This window comes from Punica granatum, chromosome 1 (genome assembly GCF_007655135.1).
Source record: "Punica granatum isolate Tunisia-2019 chromosome 1, ASM765513v2, whole genome shotgun sequence".
Classification (NCBI taxonomy): domain Eukaryota; kingdom Viridiplantae; phylum Streptophyta; class Magnoliopsida; order Myrtales; family Lythraceae; genus Punica; species Punica granatum.
This window is the reverse complement of record NC_045127.1, coordinates 40,097,762-40,116,012: the sequence shown is the minus strand read 5'-3', so window position 1 is coordinate 40,116,012 and position 18,251 is coordinate 40,097,762. Positions and strand designations below refer to the sequence as shown.

The 18,251-nt window shown below is 40.0% G+C and overlaps 1 protein-coding gene across 1 annotated transcript; it reads left to right on the top strand.

Annotated features, from left to right (window-relative positions):
• Window positions 1-3,704: 3,704 nt before the first annotated feature.
• Window positions 3,705-5,487, top strand: LOC116192156 (reticulon-like protein B14). The gene is made up of 5 exons (XM_031520616.1): window positions 3,705-3,872; window positions 4,002-4,182; window positions 4,320-4,449; window positions 4,922-4,991; window positions 5,139-5,487. The coding sequence occupies exons 1-5, from the start codon at window positions 3,770-3,772 to the stop codon at window positions 5,306-5,308; spliced, it is 654 nt and encodes a 217-aa protein (XP_031376476.1). The 5' UTR covers window positions 3,705-3,769; the 3' UTR covers window positions 5,309-5,487.
• The last annotated feature ends 12,764 nt before the right edge of the window (window positions 5,488-18,251 follow it).

Below are 18,251 nucleotides of genomic sequence, written 5' to 3'. Positions count from 1 at the left end.
AATTTTACAAGAAGCCAGTGAGTCATGCCCGACCAAGGCTGGGGTTCTCTTTTCTACACGTGGAGTCGCACCATACGGATTCCCTAGGTAGGGAGATCTCAGTAGAGGAGGTGCATCAAGCAATTTCCGAGATGTACCCCTTCAAAGCTCCGGGATCGGATGGGTTTCATGCCTACTTCTATCAATCTAATTGGGAGCTAGTGGAAAGGCAGGTGACGGAACTTGTTCGTGAAATAATTGAGGGAAGGAAATCAGCGAGTGTCATTAACAACACTCTGATTGTGCTTATTCCGAAGGTTGGGCAATCGGAGACAATCCACAATTTTCACCCTATCAATTTATGCAACTTATCATACAAGATTGTCACTAAACTGATTGCAAATCGACTGAAATCGCTAATGCCAAAATGGATTGCACCGAACCAAGAAAGCTTTGCACTTGGCAGGCAAATTTGAGATAATATAATCATGGCATAGGAGCTAATGCACACTATGTGCTCTCTGCGAAGGAAGAAGGGTTTTATGGCGATAAACGTGGATCTTGAAAAGGCTTATGATAGTCTCTCTTGGGACTTCATTGATGACACTTTGCGGGTAGTTGGTATTCCGAATAACCTCCGTCAAGTTAAAATGGACTGCATCACTACTCCATCTCTCCAAGTCATGTGGAATGGCGATAAGATTAAGAAGTTTACGATGGAAAGGGGTATTTGACAAGGATGCCCATTGTCCCCATACATCTTCATCCTGTGTATCGAGAGACTGGGTCATCTTATCAGCAACTTGGTACAGGGAGGTCTTTAGAAGTCCATCAGGTTCGGGAGACATGTACTAGAGGTATCTCATCTTATATTTGCGGATGACCTCTTGCTATTTGCGGAGGCCTCAGTTGAACAAATAGTTATTCTCAAAGAGGCTATTGAGCAATTTTGTGCAGCTTCAGGGCAAAAGGTCAGTGCTGCTAAAACGATAGTGTACTTCTCTCGGAATGTTAGCCAAGCCACCTGCCAGGATATTCAAGCCATTAGCTCATTGTCAGTCACATAAGATTTGGGCAAATACTTGGGGGTTCCACTACTCCATGGTAAGATGACAAGGCAAATATATTATAGAATTGTAGAGCGTTAAAGCAAGGTTGTCAGGGTGGTTTGCTGCAACCCTCTCCTTGGCTGGTTAGAGGTGTAACGTTGGTTAAATCAATCTTCACGTCGATCCCATCCTTTAAAATGCAGTCCACGAGGATACCTTATGGAATTCTTGATGAAGTCGAGCGGTTATGCTGTAATTTCATTTGGGGACACACGTCAGAGGGCAAAAAGCTCCATTTGATTCACTAGAACATAATAGCACAACCTATGATTTGCGGCAGGCTCAGGATTAGGCGACTTCGCAAATTTAATGAGGCGTTTCTTGCCAAAATATGTTGGGATTTGGCAATGAATTCAGGCACATTATGGGCTCAGACCTTGAGACACAAGTATGTTCATGCTAATGCAATTATACCTAGGTTTAATGCGAAATCAGGAGTATCACGGCTATGGAACTCGTTATGTGTGGTCTGGCCTAAGATTTCGCTAGGGATCAAGTGGTCTATTGGATCGGGTGACACAATTGCGTTATGGCAAGATAGCTGGGTTCCATACCATGGATCGTTAATTGATGTTGCTGCGAGAATGGTCCCCAACGAGTGGAGAGGTGCCCTAGTCCATGATTTTGCTGATGTTAGTACGGGATGGAGATGGGATCTCTTCTCGTACTCGATTCCGCAGCAAACCCTTTTGCACATTACTGCTTTACCTCCACCATTGCCAGATCGAGGACCAGATCGACCATTTTGGAAGCTGACGTCGAACGTCGCATTCTCGGTTAAGTCGGCTTATAGATTCCTTGTTCGCGATGATATTGCAGGGGGAAGGAGTACTTTGGAAACTGATATAGAAGTGGCGTGGACCTCAAAGGATTAGAAACTTCTTATGAATTGTTGGACATGGAAGACTACTAACAAATGATATGCGAATGCAACGGGGTCTCACTGATTCTGATAGTTGTCATCTTTGCCAGACAGGTCATGAAACTATCCTACATGTTTTAAGAGACTATGTGTACGCTGCAAACACATGGAGACAACTACTCCCAATCAATTAGAGCCACCCGAGTCTAAAAGGCTCTCCATGGGCAGTTCTCTTCGGAGTGGCTTGTTGGTTAATCTAGGATTGGCAAAATAAATCCATCTTTGAGCCCCAGTTCGTTCGGCCTCTCAACAGTGCTGCAATGATCTTTAAAGTAGTGCATGGGTTTGTTCAATCCGACCTTTGTGCAAATGCATACACAGATCGGAAGGCTCGGGATTGGAAACTAATTGGATGGAGGATGCCGAGTGATGGATGGCTAAAACTCAATACTGATGGAGCTGCGAAGGGGAACCCGAGTCTAGCGAGGGCTGGAGGTTTACTCCGTGATGATAATGGCAGGTGGCTTGGGGGGTTTGTGCATAACATCAAGATTGCAACTTCTATTCTTGTAGAATTATGGACAGTCAAAAATGGTTTCGAAGTATCTAGGGAGATTGGGCCAAGGAGGCTGGTGCTTGAGACTGACTCTGAGTTAGTTGCAAATCTCTTACGCTCATAGGGGGAGCAGGTGGACCGTAATGCATCTATTGTGAGTGATATTCGTTCCTTGCTCAACCGTAATTGATCAGTAGTGATTGAGAATACCTATCGTGAAGGCAACATATGCGCTGATTGGCTAGCGAATCATGCTCTAATGCTTCCTCTCGGAGTCCATAGGCTAGTTAGTTGTCCTATTAGACTTGATCATTTGATTTTCAATGATATCGTAGGGACCACCATGCCTCGGCTCTGTATTATCTGATTTCCTTATTAATGCACTTGGGCTAATCCCCGTACTACACTCAATGTTATGGGAAACATTGAGTGCCACCAATTTACTCACAGTGGACTGGGGTCACGGAGAAGCATACCGCAGCCAAATTTATATTTCACGTAATACACTTATTCAACCATACAATATTAAAAATATTGCTGTCCTAGGGCTCTTTAGATCATAAATCAATTGATAAACAAGATTGATTGATTAAGGCAATCATGCATCTAATAATCAAATCAACACATGTACAGCAATCCACGGGCTCTAATTTCTTGTTTCATTTTCCCTTTTTCTATTTTTCATATCAAATGAGACGCATGAAGGTAAAAGGGAAAACATTTTTTTTCCAATTAATTTTTTTAAATGGTCAAAATTAATATAACCAAAAACCCGGGAACGAATTCGCCTAAAAATCAATACAAAAAATAATGACTGATTATTTCACAAAATAAATTAGCCCGTCTGTACAAATAAATGAAATGTCATAACAAATACTACATGCTTAACGATCTTCATCGAGTTTTCAGTTGACTTGACGATATGAGACAAGCATGCAAATGACTTTCATGAAACAAAAGTCCTCATGTATAAAAAAAACATATTGAAAAAGAACTTTTAGAACGTGGGGACTAATTAAATCAATGAAATTTTATCATAAGAATCCCATGTCCCTGAGTCGTTCTCCCAAAGCATACCTTTCTTCCTCATTATCCATGGGGTTTCTTGAACACTAAGATTAGAACCCACAAAAAATAAAGATAAAAAGAAACTCCCCTTTTGCTTATATATAAGCTCCCATGTCTGATTCATGGGCACTGTGTAAAAAAACCAACTTCCAATAGCATACTAGCCCAATTTACGTCGGTCAAAATCTAGTAGACATGCCGATCTATTCATCCGATTCCGACAATAACCAACCATCACGTTCGGTGACATTTTCTGGTCGTCGGAGGCCTTTGCACAAAACTCTGGGAGGTGGGAAAGGTAATTAACACGGACTCTAGTCTAATATATTATCTGGTAGTTCATAATAATTTATTTATGGCTTTCAAAATTAATCTAATTGCTATTATTAATAAAGTGCATATATGATAACAATTGATGATCATGCAGTTGCTGATGTGCTGCTATGGAAGAACAAAAGGGTATCGGGAGGATTGTTGATGGGGGCAACGGTGATATGGTTCCTATTCGAAGTGGCAGAGTACCATGTCGTCACCCTTCTGTGTCACATCATTCTGGCTGCGATGTCATTCGTCTTCATTTGGTCCAACCTGGCCCCTCTTGTCCAAAGGTATGTAATCTAATCAATAAATTCTTGAGATCAATTTCGAATTTCTCAATCATTTACTTATTATAAATATAAGCCATTTCTCAATATTTTCTGAAATTATTTGTATAACAATGAATAATAAGAACTTTTCTTGGCAGAGACCCTCCCACAGTGTATATATTCCAACTGTCGGACTCCACATGTAAGTACGTGTTTGCGGAAATCAACAGATTCCTATTGAAAGTATACGACATCTCGTGCGGGAAAGATCGGAAGCTGTTCTTTGCGGTACAAAAGCTTTTCCCATAAATTCGTGGATTTAAAGTAAAATTCGATGATTATTTGATTGTAAATATATGAACTTGCTGATTTGAAGTAACATATGCTTTTTCTATATAAAATTGGGAAATTTACTTAAAATGGCCTATGATTTATCCGTTTTGTCAAATCTATCCGATGTTTTTTTTGTCAAATCTATTATATGGTTTACTTTTTGCATCAAATCTATCACGGCATTATCTTTTCTGTTGAAATCTAACGGCCGTGCTGACGTGGTGCCCATGTGGTAAGTGTGGCCCACTATCTCTTCACGTGCCACGTCAGCACGGCCGTTAGATGTTGACGGAAAAGATAACACTGTAATAGATTTGATGCAAAAAGTAAATCATGGGATAGATTTGAAAAAAAAAACATATGATAGATTTGACAAAACGGGTAAATCGTGAACTATTTTAAGTAAAAATCCTTATAAAATTTGCAGGCAATAGGTTCCTTGTGGATTTTATCGGTTGTTGGAAATTATGTGAACTCCCTCAATCTTCTATATTTCGGTAAGTTTTCCATTGACGACGTACTGATTGACAACCGTCATGCCTCATCAAAATATTGGATCGTCTCTTCTAGTCCTTAAATATAGTCTGCCTGGAAAAGTTTTCAAGTTCGAAGTTTTCTAATTTTTGGTGTTACCATGGGAAAAGCTTTCATCTGCGTGGAAACTTTGCCTGCATTGTACGAGAGGTACGAGAGGGAGGTTGATTACATCGCTGGTAAAGGCAGGCAAGATGCGAAGAAGATGTACCATAAATTCGAGGCTGAAGTTCTTAACATGATCCCAAGGGGACCCATCAAGGAAAAGAAATTCAAATGAATTTAACCAGGAGAGCAATTGTAAATGAGAGAATCATCACGTTATGTACGGATTAACGCTATTCCAATAGGCTTAGCCGGTACAAATTTGGCAAGAGTGTATGTATATCTGCAAGTTACCATTATTTATGAACATATAGATCTTATTAATGATAAAAATGGACTTTCGATTTGGTTGTTTGCTCAGTCTGGTTAAGAAAGGAATAGACTCGCGGGGAGAGAAAAATCTTATTGAAGAAAATCAGTTTATGTACATTAAATCCATCATCTAATTAACATTATAACTTAATTGAAATAAGCAATATATTTAATTGGTAATATATATAATCAGGATCTCATCGTACTGATGTCAAATAATGTTGTATAAGTCATTATATACTTTGCTTGACGGTTTAAAACCCATAACTGCACAGGCCATAGAAGTAATATAGTAATTAGTATATATTGCGATAATATCATATCAAAGCAAATACACGTTATTAAACAAGTAATATAGAGTGAATAAGAGTATCATCCCAAAGAGACTGATTTAGACCTCACTAAGTAAAACCATAATGGCTAGTTTTTATCTAGACGATCGATTTTAGAAAAGTGATGTAAACTAAATCTAAAAACTAAATTAGAGTGATAAAGTAAACACGAGTAAAATCAATGGACATGAATCTAGGACTATCAATTTCCCCTAGTACCTTATAGAGAATCGATCTTTCTCTCTCTGTTTAATTGAATTCTTGAATTACTAACCTAGAATTATTAATCTTTCTACGCCTCTTGGGAGCGCTGTAAAAATGTATTACCTGTATCGAATTAATTACTTTATTTCTAGGCAATTAATAAGCAGGAACTCATTAATTATCAACCTTAATTGGCTACCTAAAGCGTTACGGTATATTCATATCCTTCACATGAATTAGTCGGTCTTCTAACTCAGACTAAACTTAGGTTATTCTATCCACGGCTTAACCTAGAATCATCTTTCAAGCTCATCAAGATTTCTTAATCAAATTAATTGGTGATCAGGCAATTAATCGCATTAAGAACAAGATAAAACAAACCATTCAATTGAATTCAATAGTTATAGAGAAGAGAATTCACAATTCTATATAAAAATATATAGGTTCCATTGAAGCCCTAGATGATGGAGTTTAGCTCTTGATTGTAATAGTAAACATCAAATCCCTAGAAGAAAATATAAATAGGGTAAATTGCACTAGTGGTCCAAAAAGTTTTACAAATTTTTCAATATAGTACAAAAAGTTTTTTTACTACTTGATGGTACAAAATGTTTTAAAGTTGTTTCAGTATAGTACAAACCGTCATCTCGTCATTCAAGCCGTCATTTACAAGACTGTAAATTTTGCACCATCATGTAACTTACGTAAAACATTTTGTACTATTAAGTTACAATTTCAAAACATTTTGCACCATCATGTAACGTCCCACAAAAATCGGTTTTGCACCATCAACGTCGGTTTGACGGCGTCAATGGCGAGATGACGGTTTGTACTATATTGAAACAATTTTGAAACATTTTGTACCATCAAGTAGGAAAAAAAACTTTTTGTATCATATTGAAATATTTGTAAAACTTTTTGGATCACTAGTGTAATTTACCCATATAAATATGATAACAAGGATTGGAAAGGAAATGAGAAAGAAAGACGTAGCCGATCTTCCAACTTGAGCCACGGTCTCCACCGAAGACTGGCTCCCAAGCTCATGGTCTCTCCTTCGGTGTATGTTAACGCTCAGCCCCAATCTCCAGCCTCTTCACATCAAAAACAATCCTCTCTGCCAAATCCTAAAGATCTCCCTACCTTAAAAATAAAATTTCCCAATTTACCTCCCCATTTCCTAACTCAGAATTTAAATAATATCTTTCTATATCCAAAAATAATGTAAAATATCTATTACATCATATACAAATATAGAGTGTGAAGCTCAATATTGTTTCTTGATTTTTTATAATTTCCATTTTATCCTTCAATATATGTAAACAATTATTTTAATTTGTATTTCGTCTATTCGATGTATCTAGACATCCCAGAAACTCTATCAATTCTTTTAATTTATTTAGACTATTTTCTATCAATATTTCAGTTATGATAAAATAGGACCCTTTGTAATAGTGTCTATTAGGAAAGAAGTTATATATTGTAATAATTTAGAAATATAATAAATAGGTCTTTTTATTGTGTCGTGATTTGCCAAGATACTTTGTACATCATCAACTAAAATTAATATATTATTACCGTCATAAAAGTACGGAGTTGGATAAAGTATTTCTCGATTTTACTTATTTTCAGTTTTACCCTTTTAAGAAATCTAGACCTATTTTAATTTATATTATGTTGACTCGATGAATCTAGCCAATTTTTACGTATTAAATGTATCTAAACAAAATTTAATTCATTCATCATGCCATATAGAGTCACGCATCTTCACATCTAGAGTGCCAAATATGCTTTTTCATACATCACAACACATCCCTTCGTTTTAACTATGCATATTGATTAAAGCATGCATGCATGTCTCTGCACTTCATCTAATATATTATTCTTCGACATAATATAATTATGATCTTATGGCCTGTTTTCACTCATTTAATTAATGGACTTGGAATGTTTTCTTATTCTTATACAGGTTAAGTGGGTCAACAATTATGAACCTTACAGTTTTTCAAATCTAGCATGAATTTTTTTACAAAAATATTCTAATAATCATTTTAGTTTGGGGAAATTATGCCATATAGCCCATGGTTTACGCATTTTGTCAAATCTATCATATGTTTTTTTTGTCAGGTATATCCCATGATTTACATTTTGCTTGAAATCTATCCCGGCGTTATCTTGTCTGTTAATGAAACGTTAGTAGGCTCCAAATCTATCCCATGATTTTAATTTTTTTCCCAAATCTATCATACGGTTACACCGCTTAATTGTTCAGTCTAACCGCGCCCTTGGGTCATCCAAGCTGATCATCTATAAACAAAGGCCTTAATGACGTGACATTGAGTCATGTCAGGTGTTAGCTTCTTGCAGTTCCTATTAGCCAATGGGAGGCAAGTAAGACACTTAGGGATGTTCGTCTTGGGCGAAAGGCTCAAGGATAAGATATAATTGAAGAGGTGATAACCAATTGAGACAGAATCTCGATTACGAGTGTCCCGTGGAGGAACAACACGTAGAGACACTTATAGGTCAATGACAAGGGTTGTGCTGCACACGACAGACCTCTGTAATCAACATAGCGTTTAATATCGGAGTGCAGCTCTGTGTACATAGTGGTAATTTCCAGAGTTAAACTGGCCTTATTGTGCTATTTGTTAGCAGGTCGTTTTGGAGGCCGAGTTAAACATGTCCTAAGTCCCTCCTCTAGCCTAAATCTTGACTGGTATCCATACCAGCTCTCTGTGTGTGATTTGTTTGAACAAAAATAGGTGTCTGAGTATGGGCTTTTGTAAGGCCTATTGGAACTCGGCCCACTAATTCTTATATGTATATAAGAGAGGTGGCTTTTGAAATGTAACGATGACATTGACACACAAATAGGCTGCCCACTCAGCCAAATACATGGAGAGAGCGAGAGATGAATAAAGGAGAAGATCGGGTCGAGGTTGGTGACGTTCGATCTTGTGCATGCCACCACGAACACATAGTCAAGCAAGGCAGGAAAAAGCTAGTAACTAGCCATCTTTTTCGACTCCTCTAGAGGTTCGAGACAACCCATATCAGCCAGCTCCAACAACCGCCACGTCCATACACTCACGAAGATCACAACCGCGCGACAAGGCAAAATTGATAATCGGATCGATCAAGTTGCTACATGTTTGTTTGATCGATCCTCATTCTGCTACGTTTACAAAGTTTTGAACCCTATGATTTGTTTACACTCATTTTCTATACTTCGCGATAAATGCAGGATTAGGACTGTAAGGACCACGAGATTGGCCCATGCAATGAGAATAGCTCGTGATCAAAGCTTATAACAAGCCCAATTCAAGGTCGCGGCAACACCCGACCCGGACCGCCATGAAATAGGTTGGTGGCTCATGGAGGAAATTGTGAATTATTTCCAAGCGTAGGCAAAGACGAATGTGGATGATCTTTCAATCTTGGGGAAGTTTTCCACATAAGGCGCGTCCAATATATTACTCGATTCAAGGAAGAGACCATTGGCTTTCTTGAAGCCCAGGGTTTCCATGCAAAGGAAACTTACATGGTGGCATATGAAAATTGCGTTGTTGAAGAATATGGATGTGAAGCATCAAGGACTTTCCCCCTTATTTTATTTTCTTTCCTTAGTCTTTAGCTTTGCTTAGTCACGAATAATGGAGATTATTCCTCAAATATTAGCTAGATGTTTATTTCTTTCATTAGTCTAGTGTTTTAGGCAATAAGTGGATGATAGTTCCCACATACTTCTAAGGTTAGCTAATTACTAAGTTCAGTTGGTTATTTCCTGGTTTTCTAGTCTTGGGCGACACTCACGTGTTAACCTATATAAGTCGACTTTGTCTATTGTATATCCACCCCCCAACATCAATCACAAAATGACTCTAAGCCACGTACATTTATCTTTTTAATCTTTATTTTCCTTGCACTCGCACTTTACATATCTATCTTTTCATGCATTCTTTCAATACCATGTAATAGCCTTCCAAGACAATCCCACCGATCCGTCGGCATATCCCTTCTACCTTACTTGGCTCCCGATCAAGGAGGTTTCCATGAGCTAAGGTTCCGATCTCAACTCATCATTTTCGACTCTTAGTAGTCAAACGCTCTTACAATAAATAGGCAGACACAACTGCTAAGTAACTGTCTCCTGAGGTTAGTTATTTTGAAATTCAAACACAAACACACTAATGAACTTAAGCAACTGTCAATACACAGAAAGGATAAGAACATAACAAAGATAAGAATGTGACTAGGATCAGTGACTAATCCACACTTCTAACACTCCTCCTTGGATCAAGAACTGACACAAACTCCAATCTTCCGTCTAAGCCACTCAAACTTTCCAACATGAAATGGTTAGGTAAACAAATCAACTAACTGATTTTCTATCTTGCATTAGACTAGTTTGACTTCTCCAGTTTGTTGCACCTCCCTTAGGTAGAAGAACTTCACTTTAAGCTACTTTGTCTTCCCATGAAACACTGGATTTTGAGAGATAGCAAGAGTTGCCTAATTGTCAACACACACTGTAGTTGCTTCCTCGAAACCCATACCTAGATCCAGCATTATCTTCCTTAACTAAATTGCTTGGTTTGTTGTTGCCGTAGCTGCAATATGAATTCAGCCTGTGCAGTAGATTGTGCACTACCTCTTGCTTCTTCGAGCTCCAAGAGAAACATGCCAACCCAAGTAAGAAACAATACCCAAAGGTACTCCTCATGTCATTTAAACACCATGCCTAGTCACTGTCTGCTAAGCCATACAACCTTAACTTTGAGCTTTTGCCAAACTTCACTCCAAGTGACTATGTTCCCTTTAAGTAGCTCACCACTCTCTTTACTGCAACCATATGTTTATCATTGGCACAACTTAAGAATCTTGATAATACACTGACTACATACAAAACATCAAGTCTTGTTGTGGTCAGGTACATTAGACATCCAATCAAGCTCTTGTAAAAATCAACGTCTCCAGGATCTCCTCCATCATTCTTACGGAGCTTTTCCTTCAAATTCATGGGAGTACTTACACTCCCGCACTCTTCCGTTTGAAATCTCTTGAAGATCTCTCTAAGATACTTCCTTTGATCGATAAAAACTTCATTTGTTTTCTGTTGAACCTCCATCCCTAGGAAGAATGCCATCTCCCCATGGTCTATCATCTCACACTCCTTTATCAGATCACACTTTTAACTCTTCTACTCGAGCCTTATCATTCCTAGTCACCAAGAGATCATCTACATACAAAGAGAAAACTACCACACTACCGTTTTCTTCTTCACATACAGTGTGAACTCACTAAGAGTTGTCTCCAACTTTAAGCTTCTCAAGTACTCATCTATCTTGCTATACCAGGCTCTTGGTGCCTACTTCAGCCCATACAAGGCCTTTCTCAATTTATAGACCTTATCTTTTTACCCTATTGATCTCAATGCCCTCTGGTTGCTTTACATAAATTTCCCCCTCATGCACACCATTTAGGAAAGTTGACTTCACATCAAGTTGATATATGTTCCATCCCTTCTCTACTGCAATGGCAAGCAACAGTTTAACGGTGCCCAGCGTTGCTATTAGAGCAAAAGTTTCTGAGTAATCAACCCTCCAAACTTGTGCATATCCCTTGACAGCTAGTCTTACCTAGTACTTATTCACACTTTTCATTCTGGATTCAATTTGGTTCTATAAACCCATTTCACCCCAATGATGTTTCAACCTTGAGGCCTCTTCACCAGATCCCATGTCTGATTTTTCTCTATCATATTCGGCTCTTCCTGTATTGTAGCTACCCATCTTCTGTCTCTTTTGGCTTCTTTAAAGCAAGATTGCTCAAATACTTTGCACCTTTGATATGTCTCTATCAATGGCCCGGTCCCCGTTATAGTAGGATCATCAATCAACTCCTTGGGATCCACAGCTTCAATATGTGGCTCAAGTTGATGAATTTGTGGCACAGTGACTTGAGGAATTGCAACAACTTCCTTCTTCCTTTCTTCTTCATCCCGGTTATACTTCTCATCTTCCATAAACTTCACATCCGTGCTCATTGTCACTCTGCCAGTTAGTGGTTGATAAACTCTATAGGCTTTGGACTGTAAGTTATGCCCCCATAAAGACACCAACTTCTGCCCTTTGATTTAACTTATCTCTCTTCACAGAAGGTACGTATGTATAGCAATGCAACCAAATACCCAGAGATTGCTCAGAGATGGATTGATTCCACACCATGCTTTTGCTAGAGTCCTCTTGTCCACTGCCTTGGTAGGCGGCCTATTCAGTAGAAAGACAACTGTATTTGTAGCCTCTGACCATAACACCTTTGGCATCTCCTTCTCCTGCAGTAAGCACCTAGCCATATCCATGATGCTGCTGTTCATCCTCTCACTCACACCATTCTGCTGTGGTGAGTACGGCACAGTCTACTGATGATGTATTCCTGCACTCTCACAAATATCCTTGAATCTTTCTTATGTATAGTCATTGCCATTATATAATCTTATGGATTGTATCTTGCACCCACTCTCATTTTCCACAAGCCTTTTAAACCTCAAAAAGATCCCATCTACTTATGTCTTGGCCTTCATGAAATATATCCAACACGTCATAGTCAGATCATCAATAAAGGTAATGAAATACTTGCTTCTGTTCAAGGATTCCTTTGGCATTGATCCACACACATTTGTTTGGATCAATTGGAGCTTTTCAGTAGCTCTCCAAGTTGACTTCTTGAAAGGTAGCCATTGTTTTCCTAGTAAACAAGCATGCCATTCTTCTACATAAACTCTACTCCCTTGTTGTGGAAGTGCCCCAGTCTCCGATGCCAAATCTTCTCTTCTTCTACTTGACTTTTCAAGGCCACTTGCTTCCCATCCAATGGATTGAAAGAGAAGCATTTCTCCCTCATTGAATATAGAACAAGATCTATCCATCTACATCTCCAGTAACACACTGATTCTTCTCAACACCACCTTGAAATCTTCCTCCATTAACTCTCCAGTACTCAATAGGTTTTGATCTATCTCTGGCACGAACAACACTCCACTGATCAATCTTGTACCATTAGAACCTTCGAGCAATACATCTATTCTCCCTTCCATTGAAATGTACTTTCTATTTCTAATTCTGACTCTAGACTTCACTGTCTTGTCCATGTCAGCACCCCATTTTGGTCCACAAGTCAAACAATGTCCATCAATAGCAAACAATGCCACGACTTGAGCGTTATCACAGAAGAAGGCTCCACAGAGCGAGATATCACTATTCATTCTCAAGTGAGAATCAAGCAGATGACATGTACACACGACAGGAGGAATCCATGGGTCACCAAAGGGCAACAGAGTGACTAGAGAGCTCAACAATGTCCAAAACCGGCATTTCCAGCATACCACGTGGACATCCCTATTTTCCGATAGTTCGCTCGTCCATCGGAAAATAGCAAATATTGGACTTCAAAAATCCACATCAATAACAAACAGATGAAAAGTGTCTTCAAACGTATTTCGCAAATCATCTACTCTATACAGAACAACTTTCTGTACACAGACAATTTTTTAGTGAAAGTCCAAAAATGCCGGTTTCTCAGAGAAAATTTAATTCCAAATGTCAGATGCGGCCATGCCCCACAAGCATACAGAGTACGAGCAGTGCCTCGGATTATCTTTTGGAAGCCACACAGACATTTCAAATGACTTCCGAGCGGCAAAACGGACATACCCCCCTCGGAAAAGCATAACCGGAGACTGGTCAGATGGAATAACGGCAAATGAAGTTGACCCTGTATTGCCCCGAAAACTTCAGCGGACAGACGCAATTGGGAAAATCAAACAACAAAACCCTTTTCAGTTTCCCGAGTAACCTCCGAGAAGCAGAAATGGCCATATTTAATGGAAATGCATATCCGGAGGTCCTTTGTACGGAAACTTGACGCCGGATGTCTACCCTACACTGTGCTAGCCTTCTCAAGGCTCAATGTGGAATCGTCGGAATGAATCACACAACTCATCTAGACCCCCCGAGCAGTGCTTTAAGGGTCTCAGATGCACTTTTCATGTCCTTAGAGGCCCAATCTTGATAAACAGAGATCACAGTGATCTCCGGATTGCCCAAACAACTCAAAAAGCAATCTGAGAAATCCAGTTTCGGCCTCCTAGGACATCTCCAGCTCCATATTGGCATTACCGACTTAAGGGTCAAGTGTCCACGTGATTTGACAATTTATGTCAAAATGATCGACGTGGGATGCAGATGCAAGATATGCTGTCAGAAGTGGGTAACCTCGCTCTGAATGCTTAAAAGGAGCAAAACCGGCTTCCGAGTCTCATACAGACATTTGACAATTTTCCATGAAAAATGCCAATCTTGGGCTCATTAAATCCGTTTCCTCGCGTATATCGACAATTCGACGTTCAATTCGAATCACGAGTTTCGAATGCGCGATCAATCGAGACCCGAGCTTTCTCCCGGTTTCTCCTTAATGCCTTAGAAATTTCGGCTTCTTCTTCTTCAATGCAAGAAGCCAACTTGCCAACTTGCCCTCTCTTAGCCAAAATATCTTGGAGAGGTTGAAGACAACACTCAAACTTCATCAATGCTCATTAATGCTTCTTGGCTCTTCCACATGAAGAATACTTGGCTCACATTCATCCTCATCCTCATTAGTTGGCCGAAATTTACTAAGCATGGGGGTTAAGAGCACTTGCTTTTGCTAATTGTGTCATTAGCTTTGCCTATAAATTGTCCAAAAGTGATTAAGATAAGGACTTCTCCTCTTGCACACTCTCTCCAAGCATTCTTCCTCTAGAAAACCTCTCAAACTCCATAGCCAATAACACCCAAGAACCAGCAAGCTTCAGCTTTGAAAAACCGAAAAGAAAACATCGAATAAAACCCGAAGTTCTTAAGTCGGAAGCTGGTGTTCATCATCCCGACTTAACTTCAAAAAATTCTCAAACTCCATGGACCACATGTTTTAGACCCAAGGAGTTCATTTATGAACTTAGATTTTTGGTTTGAAGTCATTTGCTCATCATTTCAGTTGATTTCCTCATTTCGGGTGAAGATCGTACTCTTAGATGAATAGTGCACTCGTAGCCGCACGCTCCCACGCGCACAGTTGTGCGCTCGCGCGTCCAGCCGCGCACCAGCTGCACGCCCCGCGCGCCCGCACATGCCACCCGCGCACGCCACCCGCGCATGTCTCGCGCGCCCTCGCACGCCTAACTCCTCGAATGTGCACGCCCTTGCACCCGAGCACCTTTCCAAGCATTCAACCGAGTCACCCGATTCTCGAACACTTCCACGACTCTTTCCTCGTATCCCAAGGCAAGGTATAACATTCTCGACTTAGAGAAGTTATGACTTTTTACATTATTTGTATGTTTATGAAGTAGTATGGCGTTCTAAGCATGTTTAACTCGCAAGATTTAATTTTTATGCGTTTTCACGTTATACTATGCATGTTCATCATCATATAACATGTTAGCATGTCGGGAAACGTTTGGATCGTCACTCGGAAGACCATCCCGACCCGAAATAAGTAAAAGAGCTCTCGGGTTTGCCTCAAGAAGAGGTGACCGAGGCTTGGCTTGCTTTTCTCGGGTTAAAATAGGCCTTCTTAGCCCGATCCAAGCTCGACTCCCGAGTTTTCTCGTGTTTTCTTACGTACATGAAGTCGGTATTGTTTTATCGATTTCGTAAATAACATGTTTGTGCATACTTCCATGTTTGAATGCATTAAACAAATCATGACAATACTGGCTTTTGTCAAAAACGTGTCATTTATCGTGTTTGTTGTTTGAGCATGCGAGAAATGATTCGAAAAGAGACGGGGAAAACTCATGGAACCATATTCGGGCTATGGGACCTCTCGGCTCTCTCTCCAAGGAGTAGTGGCCGAGAGCTTCATGGGCTTATTCGGGTTGCACGAGACTTCCTCTTCCCATTTTGAGTCCGTTCTCAGATTTTGTGTAAGTCGCAATTTCAATAACGCCACAAATTTCACATTAGAATTGTCTTTTCCAAACAATATGCATGTTGTTTGTTGCTTTTCTGCTATTGCTTGTCCATGTGAGTCGAGCCCGACCCATAGGACGCATTGCACTTAGGGTTCAATGCCCTAACCTTCAGTCACGGGGTATAACGCCCCATTCATTGAGAGTGCCTGAATTTTAGTTTTTCGATGTTTCCTTGAACTCACGGTGAGTCAGAGTGGAATAGTAACCGAACGCGAGTCGATTGGAATTCGGTCCTTTGTAATTTACATTTTAATGTTTTTCGAGAGTATTGCAAGGATTTTATATTGTACATTCACTCTGTAAGAATTCCAGTCGGTGAGCGAACGGTCCGAGAGTCGAATCATTCGAATCGGTTTCGTGCTTGCCCAGTCAAAAGTAAATCCGAGATTTCGCTGTTATGGTTCATGCAGGAATTCAACCTCCACGGTTTGATGAACTGTAACGCAAGATTGTGAATCAATTCCCCGACACACAAATTTACTTCTCTCTTGGCTTCTCCACCGACATCGTTTAATTCACCGAATTTTCGGTGTCAAAACGTGCGAGCCGAGCACAACTTAATCAACGTGGTAAATAATAAAACATGCAAGCCTAGCAAACCAGAGTACCAAAAGGGCGTGCGGGATATAGGTCCTCACGTAACATGAACCCCCGAACACGGACTTTCCGGTTCCGCACAGACCAATGCCTTAACAACAACTAGATGTTCCATACCCCTAGACCCTGGGTAACTTATCCACCCTCGACCTTCGGGTCGTAAAATGATAAGTGGCGACTCCTTCTCACGCGTGTCCGTCACGCGTCTCACGGAAGGTGGACACTCCCAAGCCACGCGATCCAAAAGCGCGCATGCGGGCCCCGACGAGAGTCCACATTCGGGTCCGTACAATTCAGATTCTTATACAAGCCTTCATTTCTTGTCATGCGATTAGTGCAGCCACTATCCACTAGCCACCTATCTCTCACTGCATTGGAAGTAAAGTAAGAGGCCACAAATAGCTGCTCTACTTTAGTATTCGCAACATTATGCCCCTCTGCAGGTTGTTGAGTTTGCCTTTCCTTCTAGATGGCTTCAATGTGGCCTAACTTATGGCACCTTCTACACCTTATATCAGGCCTCCTCCAACACTTGAAATGTGGATGATTTTCCTTCCACATTGCTGACAAGGGACTGAATTCCATTTCTTCTCATGATTCCTTGTGCTGGAACTTCCCCGCTTGAATGCTTCATTCCCATGTTTCTTCTACTGCTGCCACTTCTTGCCCTTCCTATCTGCACTCCTTTTGAATTATGCTTGCAAAGCTCCCTCTAATGGCTCTTCCTTCCTCATCATCCTTCTCTGTTCTTGGGCTTGCGAAGCACTGAGAACTTGAACAAGCTTAACGTCTGAGAGTTCTCTAGTGTTTTCCAGGGAGGGAATGGTTGCCTCAAACCTCTTTGGTACAAAAACAAAGAATTTATGCACCAATCTCTCGTCACTTATGTTGGTTCCCAACACCCTCACTTTGTTTGGTATCTCCACTAATCTATCAACATACTCATTCACACTCTCATTTTCTTTCATTTGTTGTTTTTCAAACTCTCTCTTCAAATTTCATACCTCTTATCTTCTGTTCGTTGTCATACTCCTCCTTCAAGTATTCCATAATGGCTTTTGCAGATTCAAGCCTCATGATCCTGGTGAATGTAGTAGGAGACACAACAACATATAGGCACGATTTTGCTTTAGCCTTCCTAGTCACCCTCTCCTTATGATACCGGATCTGGTTGATGGTGGGGTTGTCTGGCAGGGCAGCAACTTTGTAATCCTCAGCAACTGCTTCCCATAGATCAACTCCTTCCATAAATGCTTTTATCTTGACTTCCTAGATTTGATAATTTTCTCCATCGAAAACTGGTGGAGATATGTTTGAGAATCCAGGCACGGATGCAGCCATACTCACAACCCTTAAGATCTTCTCAATGCGTTGATACCACTGTTATTTTTTGAACTCTCACACTCTCTATATCTCTCAAACACTCAATACAATGAAATCTCTATTGTTTCTTGTACTTGAAGGATTTCACAGTGCTTGCAGTTATGCAACACTTAACACAAAAAGAAGAGAAGAACAGAAGATAGAGTGGATGATGAACGATTTTTTTATTTAATGATTCACCATTACAGAAACCTTTCAATCACTTCTTAGATATAAATAGATAGAAACAACTACTAACTATTTCCTATGGCTAGTTATTTTGAAATTCAAACACA

Coding starts and splice junctions, on each gene's coding strand:
- LOC116192156 (XM_031520616.1), top strand. CDS start 3,770: ATGCCGATCTATTCATCCGATTCCGACAATAACCAACCATCACGTTCG. Junction 3,873..4,001: donor AACTCTGGGAGGTGGGAAAG/GTAATTAACACG, acceptor ATGATCATGCAG/TTGCTGATGTGCTGCTATGG. Junction 4,450..4,921: donor ATCGGAAGCTGTTCTTTGCG/GTACAAAAGCTT, acceptor TAAAATTTGCAG/GCAATAGGTTCCTTGTGGAT.